The following is a 23,762-nucleotide window of genomic DNA, read 5'->3' as shown; positions in this document are numbered from 1 at the left end:
CTTGAGTATACCAGAGTGGAAGTGGGATAGCATTTCCATGGACTTTGTAGTTGCTTTGCCTAGGACTGTTGGAGGGCACGATTCTATTTGGGTGATTATAGATAGATTGACCAAGTGTGCACATTTCTTACCTATTAATATTAAGTATTCCCTAGAGAAACTTGCTAAGCTTTACATTAGTGAAATTGTGAGATTGCATGGTGTACCGTCTAGCATAGTTTCAGATAGAGACCCTAGGTTTACTTCTAGATTTTGGGAGAGTTTGCAACAAGCATTGGGGACAGACTTAGTTCAGCTTATCACCCACAAACCGACGGTCAGACTGAGAGAACTATACAGTCATTAGAGGATTTACTTAGAGCCTGCGTGTTAGATCAAGGGGGTAGTTGGGATAGCTTCTTACCTTTGATAGAGTTTACATATAATAATAGTTTTCATTCTAGCATAGGCATGGCACCTTATGAAGCACTATATGGTAGGAGGTGTAGAACACCTTTGTGTTGGTGTGAGCCGGGAGATAATCTTGTTTTAGGACCGGAGGTAGTACAAAAAACCACAGAGAAGGTTAAGTTAATTCAAGATAGAATGAGAACAGCCCAGGGTAGACAAAAGAGTTATGCTGATAAGAGGAGGAAGGACTTAGAATTCAAAGAAGGAGATCATGTATTCCTGAAAGTCACTCCGTGGACTGGGGTTGGTAAAGCATTGAAGTCTAAAAAGCTTACACCTCGTTTCATCGGTCCGTATCAAATTCTTAAGAGAGTCGGTACAGTGGCTTATCAAATCGCTTTACCTCCACATTTGTCAAATCTTCATAATGTATTCCATGTTTCTCAACTTCGAAAATACATCCATGATTCTTCGCATGTGATTGAGTCGGATCATCTTGAAGTTAAGGAAAACTTGACAGTAGAAACCATACCGGTGAGAGTTGAGGATCGAATGGTGAAACAACTTCGAGGTAAGGGAATTCCTTTGGTTAAGGTGATCTGGGGTGGAGCAACGCCGGAAAATGCTACTTGGGAACTTGAGGAGAAGATGAAGGATTCTTACCCGGAATTGTTTGCTTCAGGTAAATTCGAGGACGAATTTTCTTTTAGGAGGGGAGAGTTGTAACATTCTAAATTTTAAATTAATTAAATTTTAATTAATTACTATTTTTATGAAAATAATTTATATCATTTTATTTAGTAATTTTATAAAATTGCAGTAGATTCTAAATAATAATAATTATATTTACGAGAGAAACTTGAGTCAAGTAGTTATTTATATTTATATTCTAGAGAGCAGAAAATAAATTAGTATTTTAAATAATTATAGAAGTTGAAACTGTTTTATTTTTTTTTTAATTATTTAATTACCATTTTAATTAAATAGAGGGGGATCGGCGGGTGAGTATGGGCCTGGCCCAGTCGGAATTATTAGAGGGGTTTTGGGGGTAGTCAGTTACCTAATATTCATTTTAACGTCAGACGCTTGAAGGAAGAGGGGAGAGGAGAAAATTCTTGAAGGAAGGTGTAAAGTGTTCAGATTGCTCCGTCGTTCTTCTGTTGGCCTTCGTTCATCATCCTTAAGGTACGGGGGAGATGAGTTTCTTCATATGTGAATATAGGGGCGTTCGGGTAGTGAGGGCAATCCCTAAGTCCCTCTAGGAACTCTATTTAAAATTCTGAACGATTATCTGTGCAATCGATGTTCTAAATTCTTAATTCATTTGGAAGAACTTATTTCTTGAATTGTCTTTGAATTCCATTGGGGCTTTCTTGTTAATTCTTTATCCTTAAATTTGATGACTTGAATTTTATGTGTTAAGAAGAGTTTAGATTTTTTTTTGTAAAACCAATGGAAACCAATTTTTGAGACTTGAGATGTGTATGGATTGATTTGGGACGTATGAAGAATATAAATGGAGTTAAACTGAACCAACGGGGTGTAGAAGTAGTGAAAATTGGTAAAAACCTTGTTGGAACTCGTAAAACGCAGGTTTAATTTCATAGAGGGGAGTCTGGGCAGAGATTTGGGCGCTCAGCGCCAGTTTTGGGCGTCGAGCGTCGGGACCCCGACATACGTTTGTAATTTTGCGATATCTTTCTGTGTAGTTATCCAAATCGAGTGCCGTTTGTGTTTTTAGAAACTAGACATCTGGGGCTACCATTTAGACACAAGAATCGTGTAAAAATATTAATATTTGATCAAGTTATGTGAGTTGCAATTTGAGCCTTCCAATCTGTGTGCGAACCACAACATCAATTTTTGTGAGCCCTGAATGGTAACCTAATCGACTTTATTAGGATTTGTGTTCTTCATGAAAGTTGTAGATATTGATGTTAGGATTCTAATGGAGTTGGGATCACTTAGAAAGGATATGTATATCTCGAGTTATGGTTAAATTATTAACTGAATGTCATAGATATTGTGATGTGTGTGAAGAATTATGTGAAATTTGTGATCTATGATGTTGATAACTTAATGATAGGTACCTAGCATGTGAGGATGATATTGCATGGATTGTTATTGACATGTGATGATGTTATATAATGGAGATGCATTAATTATGAGTTACGTGGGATGCATGAGTTGCATGAGACTTATGAGTTGCATGTGGTGCTTGAGAAGCCAGACGTGGCTATATTGCATTGGACCCTGGGCCCAGAGAGGGGTTGAGACAGGGGGGACCATGACGGGAGGCATTCCATGCGTGGGCCGTTGGGTGTTTAACTGCGCAGCTCACTAGCCACAGAGGGTTTAACGGTGGGTGGATTGCCTTTGCACGGGCCGCTGGGTGTTTAACCGTGCAACATACCGGCCCTGGGAGGGTGTGAGAACGGTATTCCCGCATTGGCAACAACTAAGGGAATTGACGAGGTACGCCCATTGTGCGGAGTGCCAAGTTGAGACTCTTAGGAGAGGAGATGTGTATGAGCATATAGTGAGCATGTGTATGAAAGCTTGTATGATTGAAAAAAAAAATGATGTTTGGTAATTATATGAGATGTATTTGTTGTTTATATTTAATGATGATATTTTGGTGCACGGTGTGGGGTGGGAATTGGGTAGCTCTATGTTCATATATGATGTTATCTATCTCTCACCGTCCTGTTTTTATGTGGTTTTCTTTTAGGTGAAGATGAAGGCACTCATAGTGTTGAGTTCTAAAGGGAAAGGGTTCTGCTCTGATAGGATGTGACATTGGGGCATGAATTTAGGATGCTTTAGTTATGAATTGTTATTTGTCGTTTGAGGAGACTTATTTTTAAGAGTTTTATATTCACCTTATATTTGTAAATTCTGGATTCCTTTCATTTTTCTTTAGAGACCTTGATAATTTTCTTTTAAGAGTAAAACTTTATTATTATTATTATTATTATTATTTCTATTTATTTCAAGACTTGTGAACCTATGAGTTTTTATTAAAATATGTGGACCCTTCTTGATGTTATATTTATTGAATTATTTTTATTGTTGTTACTTATTTATTATGGGGTAGAAGGGTGTCACAGGGATAGGCTGGGAGATAGGTGCTAGAGGCCACAGGAGGTGCCTGGAGATGAATATTTTTTGTAGGCTACCTTATAGTAGCATATTTTGTTGTATATAACTGGTTGTTGTTGGTTGCTTGATTAGCAACATGTGTTGTAAATATTTTATTATACTATTTTAGTATATATATTCTATTAGTGTGTAGTGTTATTTCATAGTGTGATGGCCACGGCGGGTCATTACAGTAACAACTATGTCACAATTATTTAGCGTACATCCTTATACTATTTTATCTTTAGACTTATACTCTAATAATCTAGTTCATTTCATGTATCAATAATGTAACCATTGCAGATTTTTTCACTAGCATGTGACTAGACCTTAACGACCACCACATCAATATACTAAATGACATTGATCATTATGGATGAATAATATGGAAATTGCATGTAATGTGATATCAGTTATGCTTATTTTCATCAAGGTTATTGATAATGAATAATGATTTGTGGCAACGAGTCAAAAATCTTTTATAAATATATGATGAATGATGTAATAGTTTATGGTAGACAAAAATAATATATATATATATATATATAAACATCAAAAAATAAATTAAAAATAGGAAAATAAATTAAAAGTAATAGAATATCAACTTAATTAGTTATATAAATATGAAAGCAATAATATCATAATTCATTAAAGCCCCTTAAAGTATTTATTAAAACACTACAAAAAAGTTGACAACAAGACATTTTACTAATATAATTTTAAGCATCTTTCTCATCCTCATAATTTCCCTCATCTTTCTCAATGTAACAAAATAGGAAATTAGGGATCAAACTAGACTCAACAGATGAAGGAGATGAACATCAGATGAAGAAGAAGAAAAAGAATAATAAAAGATGAAGAATAGAAACTCAAATTAAACAAAACAGATGAAGAATTGTTGAACATGTGAGGAAGAAGTAAAAAAAAAGGAATAAAAAAATACTTGAAAAAAAATTTGTTTTAAACCTCACTACAAAATTTGTTAGAATTGTTAGTCGGAGTGAAGGGCCACTGCGCTTCAGATCACCGAGGTTGAACAAAGGTTCAAAGAACCCTAAGCAACAACAATGTCTCGAGTTAAGAACAACAACGTTCTAAGTTTGGGATAATAGCATTTAGGATTTTTCTTTTTAAAATTGCTTGACTCGAGTTAAAAACCCTAATTTTTTTTTAAATGTTATATTTTTCATGACCGTCATCTTTACAAAATGACAACCATGATAAGCGTCGTGATGAATATAGCAAACATTACCCTAAAACTTCAAATAACAGACGACAAATGACAATTTATTTGGAGATTGTTTCACTATTTCATTATAAAGAGGTATAACAATTATTTGATAACATTGTTAGAAAATATTTTTTTTTAAATGATAACATTGGTGGTGATACACATCACCCACTTAATGATAATGTTGGACCTCTTCAATTGGAAGAATTGACTCTTGAAAAACCAAAGTTTGAAAGTGTTTTTCTCTAGATGATGGTAATAAAGAAGAGAGAGATACAAATGATCTCAAAAAATAATTTTATAGTGATACTTTTGAGTCATAAGCTACTATATAGAATCAATACTTGTTTTAAGTTTTATCAAAGATGTTTTTATTGGCTTAGTTAACTTGATATTGGGTAAAAACTATATTTTTTTTATTATGACCACAAATATTATTTTGTAAATTATGATCATCATGAATTAATGAGAAAAAATTGATGTTTTTTTTATTTACCAATGTTCTTCACCAATATAAGTTTTTCTATAAAATTTTATTAACTTATCCTAAACATGTTGTATCCTAAATTTCAAAAATAATTATCGTATTCTCATATTTGTATTGTATCGTACCCATATCATAGTAAGGATATAAGCTTCATAAGCTTCAAGAGAACATATGTATTGAGTCCCAACAGGAACATGGTTAAAGAGAAGGCAAAGCACACATAGGGAATGAAAAAGCCAAGGAACCAACAAACATTAGTTTGAATGTACAAACTTCTGTTAGAGCCACCAAAAGGGATATTGTGAACAAAAGGTACCTCCAATTGCAGAAGCTCTCCAATTGAGCTCTCACTTCCTCAGTTTTGGTGTCAAATAGGTCAGCTCCAAAGGCAATGTTGCACGGTCTTAGGCCTACAGAGCCTACTGCAAACAATCAAAGATCCAAATGAAGAACAGCAAGGTGTGTGCCTGTGGGTTGTGTGCAATCAAAATGACTAGCACAGCTTGGAGGTCTCAAAGATGGTAGCAACTAGACACATGAATCCACATGCCCTGATGTGAAGGCAATCAAGGCATGTCTACAATTATTAAAGGCATGTCGCCAATTATTCATTGATGAGAAGATACGCCGAAGTAGAGCACAAAGAAGTGATTAAACCTGCTTCTATTTATGGAAGTACTAATCATGAGCTGCATGCTCTATTGATTGGTCCTATGATGGATATCTTTTTAGCTCATTAGGTTCAAGACTAATTCGACCCTAGTACTTTGATTGTCGTTGGTTATAAGAGATGTTGCACATGGCCAAGATTGAGTACGAATTCCCTGCTAAAGAGATTGTCCACATAACATATGACCGCAGAGTACCTAATCACTAAGTTAATCCATCAGATTCCATATGCTCTGTTTATGAATATATTTTGGCTTAAATTTTAAAGAACAAAATTATCATTAAGAATTTGAGATCCAAGGTTTGTTTGGTTGTTTCTAAAGAACAAAATTTTAAAGAACAAAATTTTTAAAGGTACGACGCCACACGTATTAATACGAGAAACAATTTTATTCAAATTGAGTAAGACTATTATTCTAAAGTATAATTTTTATTTTAGTACTTGTTTTTATTTTTAATCACCAAAATGTCATTTGGTTTCGTAATTTTAGAAGTTTGTTTAAGAAACAATGTAAACAATAAAAAAGTTGTTTTCACTTTTTCTACAAAAATCTCGAAAAATGGAAATGGAATAAAAACAGGGTGATAGTTTTGTTACTAGAAGTAAAAACAGAAAATATAAGTAGAAAGTACTTTCTTAAAACTAACGCTCTATCATTGCTAAATTGAATTTTCAGGAAAATTTCACGTGGCATCACCTGTTTGATTAAATGGGGGGAAAATGAAATCAGCGTTCTGATTGTTTGGTTGTGTTTACCAGAAATCAAGCTATGCCGCGAATGAGCCATGTTGAATTCTTCAAAATAAAATGCCAGACCCAAACAAATATAAGAACTCTTTAGTGGCTAATTATTCATTTAAAGGATTATAGTTATTAAATAAATCAGACACATGATAAATATAACTTCAATTCTCAAAAAAGAAGAAATAAATTAAACACTTAAAATTATTGAATCTATCATAAACCAAAACAAGTAACAGGGAAAGCAAGCCCGTTGAACGCGTTGTAAGGCATGGTGTTTGTACATTTCCAATTTTTGTCCTAGTTTTAGTTTGTCCACATGAGAGAGATGTTGGTTATCACCAAAAACGATTCTTGTCAATATGGTTAATTATGCAGCAATGGTAAATCATGTAAGAGACTATATATGAAACAAATGCTCGTACGTCTAAATTATTTCCTAATAACATTTATCATCCCAGAAGGAAAATCTATGTCAAACCATAAAACCTTAACCAAGGCATTAGCACAATTCAGCTTTCGGGCTCTATGCTTGAACTCTAAGAAAACTGATGGCTAGAAAATCACATCTACATGACTACAATACAGAACAAGACAAAGCAGTTATTGCACACCACTCCACCTAGCCCAGTCAACAAATTGCATGCCACCATAGACATTGTTGGCAAAACGCACACCAACTGTGAAAGCCAGAGCAACTGGGGGAACCTGCTTTGCCAGTGGTGATGCTTCTACCAAACGCTCCAGTCCGTTGACGATCTGGTACCGTGTGTTGGAAGAAACGGCTAGAAAGACACCTGCCCATGGAGGTTCAATGAACATATTACAAACAAGAACAAAATTCAAGTCTAAAGATGAAGTGATGCTCAAAAGTCAAAATAGCAGTAATAAATCTTGGGGATCCACATCAAATTCATTTTTAAGGAGTTGAAAACTCATTGATGGAAAGCGGCCATAATTGCAGCCTATTAGAGTTGATTGCCAACGTCTTGGAAAGGTCTGCGGCGGGACTGAACAAGGTTGAGTGGAGCATTATAGAGTCTATCAATTGAGACATCAACCCTTAGGGGCTTGAGATTCAACATTGACTAGAATTAAGGCTTAAATAGTGCGTATAGGGTTAGTGCAATCCTCACCAAACATGCGGATTTTGTAATGCTCTGTTAGGCCCTAAGCCCAAATTCTAATACACATTTCAAAAATATTATACAAACATTTTAGATGTCCTAAAATGATTAAATTTTATCCTCTAATTATATGAATATTGACAATAAAGGGCATTAAATTAGACCTCAGAACTCTATTCACAGTTATTGACTTGATAAAAAGCTTAAAATTGAGAAGACTTTCCAAATAATTAAATGAAAATAAAGGTACAGTCTTCTAATTTTATAGAAGAGATGAACTATACACCAAAACAAAAAAAAATAAAGAGATGAATTAGAAAACATGTAATATTTGTAAACAGAACAGCATCATACCCCAAAGAGCAGCACTCTTCACAAGTGGTGGCACAGGTATGTCCTCCTCTGATTTCTTTATGTTCCTGGTATACATACAGCAAGGACAGGTTAAAAAACTAAATACTCAGAAGAGTAAGGATTCAGATGCTGTGAAAGTGTAGTATAAAATATCATTTAGTATGAACATTTCTTATTTATTAGATATAATTTTGATACGCTATTAACAATTCAACATAGACAGTTTCTTTATCAGTAAATCATAGTGCCGCCTGTCTAAAAATGCTGATAAAATGTTTTTTGTCAAGTAAATGACTTTAGTTTCTAAAATGATATGACACTTTCACGTTAACTGGTTTCTAAGAGTTGTTACATGGAAATTGGATGGGATTTAAATCTGCATTTATATCAATCATGTATTGGAAAGAAAATAATTTGAACTGTCATTTATAACCCAAAAAATAAATAAAACTCCATGCTTTAATTATTTTTCAATCAAATTTTTATTTGTTAACTGAATCATCATTGTATTAGATGATCCACAAGGCCAACTGCTGATATATGATTAAGAAAGCCAAAAAGAAAATTTTAACATGTGGGGTATCAAATTATTAATGTTATCAAATAACTGTTGTGACGCTCCATAAAGGTATAATGTGGCATTTTTTGGACCCTTCTGCCACTCGCCACCCATTATTTCCTGTTGTATGGTGTTGTCCTCCATAACCATGGCTTTGTGGCAGTTTGTGACGCTCATGGTGGAACTTCCCCTCACCCTTTTTTTTCTTCTCGTCTTCTATCTTGTGAAGCTCCTAAGTTGCAGCCAAACAACTCCAGCGAGCCTTATCAGGCCACCACCATTGCTGGTGACCTGAACCATGGGAGACTGTTCCCTGTGTGACTGTTCTTGTTCTTCATCTGTTCCATGTTTTGTGCTCTGTTTTTTCAAAACTTTGGAATTTAGTTCTCTGGTTTTTAGTATTTCATAATCATGTGGTCTGTTATGTTGTTCTCTGCTTTCTTTATCGAATCTATAATGTTGTTCCCAATCCTTTTTCACTTGTCGGACAATGTCAAGCACCAAATATTAAAGTCATGCATCCTAAATCTCTTTTTTCTCTTAATTTTTACACAATTTTTTTTGTCCACCAGAAGCCGCCATGCTGTCCACCATATGTTTATGGCAGTTTTTAGCTCACTGCCATAGGCCATTATCCATTATTGATAACCTTGCAGGGTATAGAAGGGATCGGGGAAGGGTGTATGAACAGGGAATGTCCTGTGTCTACAATCAAGCAAATTATGTAAAACAAACTCCAGAGAAGAAACCATACCGCTTTGCAGTCATGATCAAATTTGCAATGCCTTGGCCTATAATACCACATGCAAATCCAACAGCTCCATACATTATACCCTGACATTAAAAATATGCATTAAGATCAATACTTGACAGAAACTTCCCATAATTTGTTTGAAAAATGAAATAATCTTCCTTTCAGTCATTACCTTGTAGAAATATGTTCCAAGTCTCTGCTGTACAGAAAACCTACATCCTGGCCTTTCTGCTTCAAATACACTGCATTAAGCAAGCAAAATAAAAACTTAGACGAAAGCTTATTCACATTCCAAAGACACAAAGCATTTAAGACATGAGAACCTTACTTCCATGTCCTTTTTAGATGGACAATTGCTATTTATATATACATATAAAGAATATAAAAAATTGTAATAACATAACCATGTTAATGGTATAATGAGTAACCTGCTAGGCAAGGCTGCATAAGCTTTCTGCATTCTACCCAGGAATCCACTAGATATTGATGGTTTACCTATTCGAGCATAGGGTGCCAACATGCCTACCAAAGCAACATTAACAACCAGCCCAACGAGAAGATCTGCTAGATACAACTCAAATTCGGCCCAAAAGTCTTTGCCTCTCTTTTGAACTTCAGCAAAAGTAGCACAACAAGTATCAATGACAATCTGCATATCATGTGAGAGAAAAATTATATAAATACTTTTCAAACATCCAAAATTATCCAACTATGATGACATTACATGAATATTTTCACAGATAGCAGACAGAACAGCAGTCTTAATTCTTTAATACTACCAGACTGCCAGTTATAGCTTATTCGATACAAGGGATGAAACACAACTTATTTCAACATATAGATACCTTGTTACATAGGAAAACTATTTCAATACCATAATTTCTTGAGTTCAAGATAAGGAAATCAGACCAAGGAGGTTCAACTATGTCCTAGGCTCCTAGCCTCTCAAATAAACAGCACATTAATATATAATAATTGTCAACAATTTGAACACTTAAGAGGTGCTTTGGAGGGATTACAATCTCTCACTTCAGCTTATTTTTGGGAAAAAAACTACATGCAAAAAATAGTTGTGTTTGGGACAACAGCTTAAATTTGTAAACAGACTTTTTCTAGAAAAATAAGTTGCTTTTGTGAAGCTGAAAATCTGAAGGTTATGATTATTTCTCAACATTTTTTTTCTTTTAAGGTAATTTACTACATAAAAACTGATTTTTTTGTTGTATCCAAACGGAATTAAACATCACAGAATCACTTTTCAGCCAACTTACCCAAACAAAATTTCATTTTGATTATAACAATAATCGATTATTCATATAATTGATCATTGAAATAATATAATTTTTACAGTTTTCCCAAACACACCCTTACCGTCATCTGTTATATTGGATAAGTCAAGACACAGCAGTCCCACTCCCACCATTAAATAATATAAACAATTGAACAGTAAAAACTACGATAACTATAAGACAAGCCCAACCAACCTCTGAGCCAATTTTGAAAAGAAATGCCGGATCAGCCAGCATTCGATTGCGAAGCATAGAGCATGTTTTCATGAAAAATCCTAGAGGCCAAAAGGATCCCTGCAATTAAAACATCACATATAACAACATTAAAGTCCAGGGTGATGGTCATATTGTTTCTCACTAGTCAGCATTCATAACCCATTGCAGAATCATAAGTCACAACTTTGAAAGAATGGAGGGAGGGACGTATGGACAATTAGAAACTGTACCTGCAGATCCAAATATCTAAGAAGAAGCATCTTGCGAATTCCCACACTCTTGGCAGCCTCTATCATATCTAAAGGAAGGGTAGCCCCGCGAGCCTCTGTCTCTCTCATTACTTCATCATATTTCAGTATTGGCCCAAACTCCTCCTCTTCATTGTCATTACTATCGTCATTACCACCACCATCACCCCCGCCACCATTGCCTGCTCCACCGCTTCCAAAGCTCCCATTACCACCACTACCATCCAATACAAATTCATTATTATCATTTCCATTACTTTTGGAGTCTGACTCGCTATCCCGAATCTCATGGTCCTTTCTCAGGACACTATCACCTCCCCCATCTGAAAATCCTATTGAAGTAACAGCAGATTGCGATTCAGCCGATGGCTGCGACATACTCATTACCAAAAACGTTTCTTTCTTTTCCAAAGGCACAAGTGATCTACCACAATTGCTCCCCCATAGAACTTGAAATGCAGATTCATTCAACACACCCTTGAAACTCAACCTAACCAAATTCGTCTCTTGACTCCCCAAAACAACTCCTTTCCTCACATTGGCAACACGGGCCACTACAAAATTTGAAGAACAACCCGCCATTATCCTAAAAACCTGAACTTTCTCTCACCCCAACACTACCCAGAAAAGTCGACTGATTTATTGTTTATCTCCACTGAGTAAACAATCAAAAGGATACCAAACAGATCACACCCCAAATCTGCAGGGCACACAGAATCAAACGAAACAATCACTAAACCAAACTAACGCATGCTTCTGGGAATGTAGTGAAAATCAATAACAAGGATCACTCAAGCAATGAACTTTTTTTGAAATAAAAGTAAGAAAGTCCACTCAAAGCAGAAAATTAAGTAAAAGTGCAATATTAAAAGAAAATAAAAAATAAAAAGAGAGAGACAGGGAGGGTAAGAAACCTACCTTGCTGAGAACAGGAAGAATGGTAGGGAGAAAACACGAAGTGGGTGGATGCGGCGAAGTGAGGGTAAGTACTTTGGCTTTAGTGATTTCCCTATCTGTGTTATTGTTGAAATTTCTTATTTATACTCTACAATCTACATGCATTTACAAAATACATTGGAGATTCATTTTGGAGAAGCAATAATTGCTAGCATTCTGCACGTGGGGTACCAACCTATCGTACGCGTGGATCGCGAGATATTTATTAAGGCATGTTTCACTGTGAAATTGTTGGTAGTGTGATAGTGCCACTGCCCACGACACAACAAAAATAATACTACATCAAAACATTTCTGGACCCGTGCCCAGCCACCCAATCCTTTATTCATGTCTTTTTGTGGCACAAAATAATCAATTCCTTTGTGTTAGGCTGAATTAAGGTAACGAAATAAGTATCATAACCAAAAATATTTATTATTATTTTATTACAGAAAAAATTATTATTGATAATAATAGGCTTAAATATTTCAATCCTTAATGATATTTTCAGACATAATGAGATTATTTAGCATTGTACGTAATCAATTTGTGTATTATATATGTTTTTAGTATGTATTAATAGAGAAATTTTTAGGGCAAACTTTTATGATAAATTTTGATTTATCATTTGGTATATATATTCATGTATTTGCGATGAATGAATGAAAATGACAGTTCTTTTCCAAATTAGAGTTCTTTAATCCTCATTTTTTTAGGTGTTAATTCAGTTTAGTCCGTAAGATTAAAAAAGTTATTTTAATCCCTTAAAGTAAATTTTATTAGTCAAATTGATTATTCAGTCAATTTTTATTTTTTGCACAATAATGTTAATTTGTTCTAACATATATGCTTTAGTGATACTCTCCTGTCTCATAATATCTGTCTCATTAAAATACAAAACAAAATATTATGTTAACTTTTTAATGTATCATATATATGCCCAAGTTGTTATTGATTTGTGTATTATTTCTTTTATATAACTTACAAAAATTGTATTTTAAAGACATTTATGTTTAATAAGTATTGCTAAATTATTAAATGTATAACATTTGTTTTGAAAGATTATTTTTTTTGTAAAAAAATTAACAAAAAGGTGGAGAATAAAAAAAATTAAACAAATGTACGTTATCATAATAATTTATAGTTTCTACTATGTAAAAGGATACTACTTTTTAGTTTCACTTTTATCAAGACTCAATTACTTTTGAACTTATTTACCTATATTCATTTAAAATATTTTTATTTTTATCCCTTTTATTATTATAAGTAGAGACTCTTTTATATGCAACATATTATTTTATCTAATAACAATTCTTATTGAATAATTTTTTTATCTCATCAAATAAAATCACCACTATTATCTTTTCAATACCTTCTATTATTTATAATTTTTAAAAAAAAATATGTAGAGACACAAAATGTTATTTTTTTATTCTTCACTTTTATGCTATATCTATATCTATAACATTAACAAAGGGATACTTTGATTTGGTATTCAATTATTTTTTTACTTCTTTATCCTTAAATATTTTTTAAATATTTGTCTAAATTTGTAATTATACATTTTTAACTAATACTTCTTTTTAGTAATTGCATGAAATTCTTTTATTGGGAGGGAAATCACTATTTTATTTTAAATTTTTTTTTATTTAAATATAATTTATATAGACACGAAGGACCTTTATCTCGCTAGTAATCTATAACATATAATAAGGGTGATTGTATCATTTGGTGACACATTTTTTTTAGACAATTTCATCCTTAAATTTTAAAATAATAAAAAATAATATTAAAAATTAATCAAGATAAGATTCAAATTCAAGAACTTTAAGTTTTAAAATTAAATACAACACTAATTAATCTATCAAACATTAATAAGTTTTAAATATTTTTATTAAATAAAATATAAAGAAGAGAAGTGTTGTAACCCAATTAATAATTATATAAAGGAGATACATATAAGTTATAACTGCTTTTTCCTTTTCATATTTTCTTAGACAATTTTATTCTTAAATCCCTAAATGATAAAAATAATACTTGAAACTAACTACTAGTATAACCATTCAAATAAGTTAATTACTTATAAACATTCAAATTGTTAATCACCTTTTTTATTTAACTTCAAATTATTAATAGAGGCATAACATATCTCAATTCCACTAATGTATTTTATAAAAAAGATTATGATTATATAACTTTTTTTAGTTTTCACTTTTTTAACACCATTATACTTTCTATAATTATTTCATTTCTAATTTATACTTTTAATTTACATGATAATTCATATAGAGGATAGATTGCAATCATAGTGACAAAATACTTTTAACATGTAAACAATATATGCAAACCAAGTCTCACATACCAAAATAATGAAACAAATATTAAAATAGCAAAAAAAAAAAAAAAACTAATTGACTTTCCTTTCCTTCATTTGCTATGCATAACTATTTTATATCAACATGAAAGAGAATCTCCTAATATGCTTTTAAATATATGATGGTGACAACTTTTTCTTCCTAATATCCAAAGTTTTCTTGTGACTCGTGAGTGTCTTTTCTTACCTTTCTTTTCTTGTCGATGGTTTGTGCACTACTAGACTTAGGTTCACTGCTACCGCTCTTGTTTTTTATAGGATTTTTTTCTTCTCATTTATTTTGAAGGAAGAATATAAGTGAGAGGTATCTTTCACCACTCATTTACAATGCACCAGCTTTGTCCTCTTTGATTATAGTCACTCAACAACACACAAGCTAATGAAACGAAAAATTTTGATATACCTTTTATAATTTGGTGGCAGTAGTCTTGTTTCTCAAGTGATAAAATGAATGTGTTCTCATTGACACTATTTAGAAACAAAACTCAAATTAAGGAAGAAAGATAGGCAATAACACGAGGAGAGGAAACATTCAAATCAGTTAGTTTGACTCATTCTTGTATTAGCAAGGAAATGATCAGCCTTGTTAGCCTCTCACACTAGACTTCTTTTTCAAGACAAACACATGCGTTTTAGGACAAAAAGAAAATAATATAAAAATAAGTTTTTCAACATATAAGAAAGACCATGTCGGTCTCATTTGATGTGCATTTTTCCATTCATATGGGAGATGTCGCTTATTCAACCACATTTCATAATTTATTTTATGTATACTTTTTTAATAACTTGGTAAGTCACTACATTATTCAATTCAATTAACGCAATAGAGAACATAAAATCTCAACTAACTTATAATTATCATCCAAATAGATTTTAAATATTCATTCAACAGTTGTGTGTATTAGTGTATATATATATATATATATATATATATATATATATATACTAACATTTTAGCATGTGCAATGCACAAGTTAAATATTTATTATATATAACTAAAGTTTATAATAAGTTATATACAAATAAATATTATATTTAATATAAAAATCATATTTAAAATTTGATAAATAGATATTTAAATATAAATTATATTTTAAATTTATGATAAATAATTTATATTATAGAATAATATTAATTTTATTTATCGATAATTTATTTTTAAAATATTCAAAATTTAATTTATAAGTAATTATGATAAATAAAATTTGAATTAAATAAGAAGTAAAAAAATTCCTAAAAATCTTCTAATTAAAGAAAATTTTAAAAAAAATATTTTCAAACTAAATAAAAATATTTTCACACTAAATAAAGATTCGTGTTTAGTGTGTGTGTGTGTGAATATTCAAAATTTAATTTATAAGTAATTATGATAAATAAAATTTGAATTAAATAAGGAGTAAAAAAAATCCTAAAAATCCTCTAATTAAAGAAAATTTTAAAAAAAATATTTTCACACTAAATAAAAATATTTTCACACTAAATAAAGATTCATGTTTAGTGTGTGTGTGTGTAAAATTTTAAAAAAATATTTTCACACTAAATAAAAATATTTTCACACTAAATAAAGATTCGTGTTTTGTGTGTGTGCCCATAACATGAAGGAAAAAAAAATAGTAGAAACAGAGAGGAATCTGACCTTAACTTGGAGCTGTAGGAACTTGACATAATCGATGATCTCATCCAGCATAGAGGCCTTGTCAGCCTGTGAATCCACATATTATAACATTCAATAACTTTATATTAAATGTTAATTTTGTCAATCCATTGAATTATAGCTTCATATCACCTTATATGTTTTTATCAAAATTTGTTAAAATTGAAAAGTAATTTAAAATTAATCAAAATGTTCATATTTTAATATATCTTGAAATAAATATATTACATCAATTTTGTTCTAAAAGTATAAATGTAACACCCAATTTTTCAAAATAGGTTATTATTATTATTATTATTATTATTATATGGTATTTGGTCAGAATTATTTTTATAATTATAGACGAATATTATTTTGTACGTTTTAGATAATTATTATTTTGGATAATTATTTTATACGTATTAAGTAATTATTTTTATTAGCATTTTACATAATAATATATTTTAAGGGATAATTTAGGAGTTGATAAATTATATATTTTATTATAAAATCTAAAAGGTTATATGATATTTTAATATTGAAATTATATTATTATATTTTTGGTCAAAAAAATATTATTATTATAGAGGAAAAATATTTTATATAGTATATGTATTTATTTTATGTAATTATTTTGAGGAAAAACAGAAGCGGGTCGGAAGAGAAGGAAAATAGGTTGGGTTGACCCAGTCCAATGAATTATTTTAAGAAAGGGTCAAACAGAGTTAACCCTGTCTACCTCATTTGGGTTCTGAAAGGTTAGGAAAGAAAGAAAGGAGAAATAGAGAACTATGAGGAAGAGTAGGGATGGCAACGGGGCGAGTCGGGCACGAGTTTCATGATACTCGTCCCCATCCTCGCCAGTCAAACCCATCTCCCTCCCCGTACCCGTCAGGTATATGATTTTCATCCCCATCCCCATTCCCGTCGGGTATCGAGTATACCCGTACCCGTATCCGTCAATTTTTTTTTTATTTTTATTTTTGTAAAAAAAATGATATTTTTAAATTATTTTTTTATTATATTATAATTATAATTAGGTTATTTTTCTATCTCATATTATAATAAATAATCACACATAAAAAATATTAAAATTCTTTAATATAATTAAATTGAAAGTGAGTATTAAATTAAAAATGGGAACGGGGACGGGTACGAGTACAGATACGGGATGGGTAAGTACATATCCATACCCGTACCCGTACCCGATATATCGGGTTTTACCCGTATCCGTACCCGGTCAAACCGGGTATTCCCCGTCAAAGTCGGGACGGGTTGGAGTATTGCCCATGGGTACGAGTATATTTGTCATCCCTAAGGAAGAGTGCTCAAGAGGTGCTCAGACACAATCTCAAATTGCTTCTAGATTATTCTGTTTAACGCAACTAGGTGCGGGGGAAAAGGGGAAATTTATGTGTAGAGTCACATGGGGATGGGTGGAGAAGAGTTCTTGTGAAATTTTTAATAATTTTATAATTGTTTCTGTCTAGAGAATTGTTGGTATTGTGAGATTCTGTATGTGTTTATGATTATGAATATGTGAAGAATTGTTAAAATTGATGTTCTAAGAGAAAGATTGAGTTGTTTGAAATGTGCCTATGAGTTAGGGCTCATGAGAAATTGAAGTTTTGATAATTGATAGGTTATTTTGTGAAATTGATGATTCAATCGGGTTTCATATTAATTTATAAATTTGGTTGTGATATTATTTGGTAAAATTGATGATTTAGAGGATGATTGAATTTATTGGGATGTGCTTTGTAAGTTAGGATTCTTGTAAATTGATGAACACCCTTAATTATATGAATTGATGAGTAATTGGGGAGATTTTCCCTTGTGGATGTACCTTAGTATTTTTCTGGTATCTTTCTGTGTGATTAACCAAATTAATTTTCGTTTGTTGGGTTATAAAGTAGATACTTGCAGCTATAATTTAGACTCAAGAATCATGTAAAAATGTTACGAATTGATTGAGTTATGGGAGTTATAAGTTCAGTCTCCATTCCAGTGTGCGAAAGATTAAGTTTCGTGTTGTCAGCCATGCGAGGTGACCTTAACGACATTTTTAGACTTTGTGTTCCTCTCAAAAGTTGTAGATTTTGGTGTTATATTTTTAATGGCTTTGGAATCACTCAAAAAGGATGTCTAGAACTCTAGATATGACTATTTTAGTGAACATGGGTCAAGCTGTCAGCGTAGATTATATCTGTTGCAGTTTTTGACATTTTTAGCTAAGTAGATGATTTTTTTTAGAATTTCATGTCTTCATAAGAGTTGTAGATTATCCTATTATGTTTATTTTGAGATAGGTTTGAACTTATTTGGATGAGTATAACTCTTTATATGTTATTTTCTTTGATAGTTGTCAAAGGAAGACATATGTTATTTTGATGTTCTAAAGTGTTATAGTTTAATTGATGATTTAATTATGATGTTAGCATGTTGGTATGAATTGAATGTGATGTGATTGTGGATATCCTCACACTTATGTCAGTGTGGCATGTGACACCCTCTACCCCAACATACATATACAATAATTATAAAATATATTCTCGGAGTAAATAAAATCTTTTGAATTAAAATAATGATTCCACTAACATAAGAGTAGAGAATTCACACTCGTAAACGTAAATCATGGTCAAATGTGAAATTTACAAGAAAATGAAACATGGGTTTTTTCAAAACAAAATAACAATAATGAAATCCTAAACTAAGCCTAGTTATGCCTCGATGTCATATATTCTATCAGAGTACGCTCAACTAAAGCTTAAGCCTCATCACCAACATCATCATGTTGATGATCACCTGCAACACAATTTAAACACATACAAAGAGCAATAGGGGAGTGAGAAACATCTCACTCAGGTTCAGGTGCAAAAATAAATGTTAGATAGCACACACACAACAAACATAATACAAGTCACAAGTACAAATCACATATAAACAATACACATACACAATCAGTATCACATGCATATTCATTTACCATGCAATGATGTCATGGACTCAACTCATAAATGCATGCATGTGGCGCTAGTCACATGTCTCATGATCACATATCACGTGGTATGTTGTCGAAGCAACATACCTGGAGTAGTCTAGGACTACGTGTCAGCTTAATTGTGCACTCTCAACTAAAAGGATATACTGCTAGGGTCTTGTCGGGATAGCGAAGCCGCGCAAGATATGTCCCATGCATACAAACGGGCAGAACTAGGCCTTCCAAATCGCGTTATCCCCTAGGACTCCTCCAAGATGTTTCACACTTAGAGGGTCTTCCCTAACAATGTCACACATTCACAAATCCATGGACTCAACATTTCACTTATCATATCACATTAGGTCTCATGTCACTTGTTCACATTTCACATTTCTCATACTCATAGTCACAAGTTCACATATAAGAGATCCTTATCCTCATTATGTTCATAGAAACACATCACTTGCATTAACACAATAATAAGGCAATTCTCACAGCATTAGAACCTTTAAACATGGCTTAAAACTTATCTATTTTTGAAATTAAACACATATTCACACTCAGCAAACATCAAGAAATACAATACAAAACTCAAACATCAAAACAGAAAACATTCATATTTTGCCCGTTTCTCGTAGGGTTTTCTGTAGGAACCCATAGAGCACTCTAATACCTATTAAAACATATTTAAACTCAAAATTAAATATACATTCATACTCAGTAATCATTAGGGAGTACATCAGAAAACTTAGAAGCCAAAACATAAAACATTCAAAATTTGTCTATTTCTCATAAGGTTTCCCATAGGTAGGCATGACAATGGGGCGGGGCAGGGGCAGGTTTTATGTTCCCCATCCCCGCCCCTGCAAATTTAAATCGCCCCCACCCCTGATACCCGCTAGGGGTAAAATTTGGGTACCCATCCCAGTCCACGACAGGGTTCGGGTTTCCCCGCCCTGCCCCCCGCCCCCGCTCCTACCTTTTTTTCTTTTCTTTCTTTTTTTCTTTTAAATAAATATGAACAAATTTAAAAAAAAATAAAAGAAAAATAAAATAATACAAATTTTTACATATAAATATTTCTAATTTTGTATATATAAAAATAATTTTTAATTATATTATTAAGCGGGGCGGGGGTGGGGGCTAGGGATGGCAAATATACCCATACCCGCGGGTAATACCCGAACCCGTCCCGACTTTGACGGGGAATACCCGGTTTGACCGGGTACGAGTACGGGTATGGGTAAAACCCGATATATTAAATCGGGTACGGGTATGGGTACGGGTATGCACTTACCCGCCTCGTACCCGTACCCATACCCGTCCCCGTTCCCATTTTTAATTAAATACCCACTTTTAATTTAATTATATTAAAGAATTTTAGTATTTTTAATGTGTAATTATTTATTATAATATGAGATAGAGAAATAATCTAATTATAATTATAATATAATTAAAAAATAATTTAAAAATATTATATTTTAAAATAATAATAATAAAATAAAAATTTTGACGGGTACGGGTACGGGTACGGGTATACCCGATACCCGACGGGGACGGGGATGGGGATGAAAATCACATACCCGACAGGTACGGGTACGGGGACGGGTATGAGTTTGGCTCGCGGGGACAGGGACGGGTATCATGAAACCCGTACCCGCCCCGCCCCGTTGCCATCCCTAGTGGGGGCGGGGGCAGGGTGGGTATTAACATCCTCGTCCCCTCCCCCGCCCCCGATTTTATCAATCGGGGAAAACCCGAACTCGCTAAACACGAGTTTTTCCCGTCCAAATCGAGGCGGGTTCAGACGGGTACTCATGGGGGCGGGTTAGATTGCCATGCCTACCCATAGGAACCCATAGAGCACTCTAATCTATGTCAAAACATATTCAAACTCAGAATTAAACATACATTCATGTTCAGTAATCATCAGGGAATACAATAGAAAACTCAAAAGCCAAAACAGAAAACATTCAAAATTTATCTGTTTCTCATAGGGCCCGTAGGAACCCATGGAATGGAGCACTCTAATTCATATCAAAACATATTCAAACTCAAAATTAAGCATACATTCATACTCAGTAATCATTAAGGAACATAATCGAAAACTCAAAAGCCAAAATAGAAAACATTCAAAATGTCTGTTTCATGTAGGGTTTCCTATAAGAACCCATAGAACACTTTAATTCATATCAAAACTTATCTATTCTCGAAATTAAACACATATTTACACTCAAAATCACACAAGGAATGCAATAGAACAATCAAAAAGCAAAATAAAAAATTTTCATAAAGTGTCTGTTTCTATGACATACATCAGGCAAGGGATTGGGGGCTAATCATGCTACTCAACAATTATTCTCACACCCCCGAGTGAGGTTTCTCACCCCCTTACCTTGTTCAGTAGAAAAAGATGAACAATACGGGGTGGTTTCCTCCTCGTTCAAGTTCTTCGAGCTCTGAAACGCGTATGTGAAAAGTGAAAACCTAAAATCTGATCTGTTTTCTCTCTTTTTTAAAAACTTAACCTCCCTTTAACCCTTTAGTAAAAATGCTTTAATCATGATTATCTTTTTATTTCCCTCAAATATTAAAACTTATAATTAAATAATATATCTAATAAACATATTTCTTCCAATCCAAATAATTATAATAAAATACAATATTTAATAATTAACAAATATATAATATATAAAATATATCTATTTCTTCCAACATAATTATAATTAAAATAAAATATATAAATAATTACACTAAAACACATAATTTTCTCTAAATACTTATTATAACAAAATATCATAAGAATACATAGTTCTCTAATAAATATTATACAAAATAATTTTTATAAATATTTATTATTTAATTAAAATACTCATAATTATTAAAAACCTCTAAAATATTCTATAAAATCCATTTAATTAATTAAAACAATTATAAGAAAATAATCCCAATAAATATAAAAATAAATAATAATTAAAATATTATATTAGTAGAAAATTCGGGATGTTACATGGCACAACCTTAGGCATGAGAAGCTACAAGGGTAGCGTGAGCATGACATAATGTGGGACGTGTGAAGCAATTAACACGTATGTTGACGTGGCACGACCTTCGATAAGAGATGCTACAAGAGTGGCGTGAACATGACATAGTGTTAATTACAAGATTTGTATGTGGCAATCGGTATGAATTGAATGTGAAGTGATTGTGGATATCCTCACACTTATGTTAGCGTGGCACGACCCTGGGCATGATAAGCTATAGGGGTGGCATGAGCATGGCATAGTGTGGGACATGTGATGCAATTAACACGTATGTCGGGGTGGCACGACCTTGGGCAAGAGATGCTACAAGGGTGGCATGAGCATGACATAGTGTTAACTGCAAGATTTATGTGTGGCAATTAGTACTTATGTTGGCGTGGCACGACCTTGGTCATGAGATGCTACAGGAGTGGCGTGAACTTAACATAGTACAAATTATTTGATGTGATGGATTGGTGTGATTGAGACTTGTGATGGAAAGATGATGCATGATTGATAGAATTATGATATATAGAAATGGTTGTAAATATCTCATTATGTAATGAGTTATGATGAGATTACATAGTGGTGTGTCTGTATATATTTTACATATAGATGCTTTCTTTTCTCACCGTACAATTTGTGGATGTTTTAGGTGAGGAAGATCCGTTCAGAATGCCAACATTTGAGTTATGGGTGTGTTTTTATATGTATTTGGAGTTATACTTATTCTTTTGAAAATAATTTGTAAACTCTTATGTTTTATTTTCAATTATTTTGGACATTAAAGAACATTTATGAAGGTTTTTATGTGGAACCTTTTACCAATGTTGAAAAATTTATTTCTTTAGTTTATTTACATTATTACAATATATGTGTTGGGGTAGTAAGGGTGTCACAATAAAGACATCAAATCATCTTGAATTAATATAAAATTTTGTATATATGATATAGTAATAAAGAGTTTTCAATTTAATGTTAAGTTTTAAAAATTCACGTTTAATTAAAATTTATTGAACAATATAATAGTTGTTAAATGTTACACAGGTGTCATGGCTACTTCCAAACATGTAATTCACATATTAATTTATGAATTAATCCTTACAGTTTACGTTAGAAATATTTGTAGATTGCATAATTGTAAAGTTTAAACATGAACACTCCTTATTCATAATATGAGATCATTGTAAATTATTTTTAAATCTATGAATAAAGACATAAACTTGCCAATGGGCTAAAGTTTTATTTAATTTGACTCATCACATAACCTTATGACAAAACTATCAAATATACTTCTTTTTTTAATCCTAATGGGTAAATTAAGAAATATAATTTGATATTTTATTCTAATTGATTATATATACAATAATAATTTACGTGAGATAAAACTTATAATATTTAGGTATAATCAATCACAATATTGTCTCTAATTCTTTATGTGGTTTTAAGCAACAAAATATATAATTTCAATTAATTAAAAATGTTATGACTAATGAATAATTAATTAAAATTATATGAGACACACATCATTGTATCTAAATTTAAGACACAATATTATGTCTAATTCTTTATGTTGTGTTAATTACTAGCAAATTAATACATTAATATA

General features: G+C 32.2%; 1 protein-coding gene across 1 annotated transcript; it reads right to left on the bottom strand.

The window, feature by feature from the left end:
• Positions 1-7,067: 7,067 nt before the first annotated feature.
• Positions 7,068-12,284, bottom strand: LCD1 (reticulata-like protein, putative (DUF3411)). Its single transcript, XM_020380747.3, has 8 exons — positions 12,126-12,284; positions 11,190-11,907; positions 10,939-11,037; positions 9,883-10,103; positions 9,627-9,696; positions 9,455-9,534; positions 8,142-8,206; positions 7,068-7,457 (listed from the first exon to the last, which is right to left on the bottom strand). The coding sequence occupies exons 2-8, from the start codon at positions 11,787-11,789 to the stop codon at positions 7,264-7,266; spliced, it is 1,329 nt and encodes a 442-aa protein (XP_020236336.1). The 5' UTR covers positions 11,790-11,907; positions 12,126-12,284; the 3' UTR covers positions 7,068-7,263.
• Between the last annotated feature and the right edge of the window lie 11,478 nt (positions 12,285-23,762).

This window comes from Cajanus cajan, chromosome 4 (genome assembly GCF_000230855.2).
Source record: "Cajanus cajan strain Asha chromosome 4, NIPB_CcT2T_4, whole genome shotgun sequence".
Taxonomy (NCBI): Eukaryota; Viridiplantae; Streptophyta; class Magnoliopsida; order Fabales; family Fabaceae; genus Cajanus; species Cajanus cajan.
Note: the sequence above shows the minus strand (reverse complement) of the source record. Positions and strands in the feature narration are given on the sequence as shown.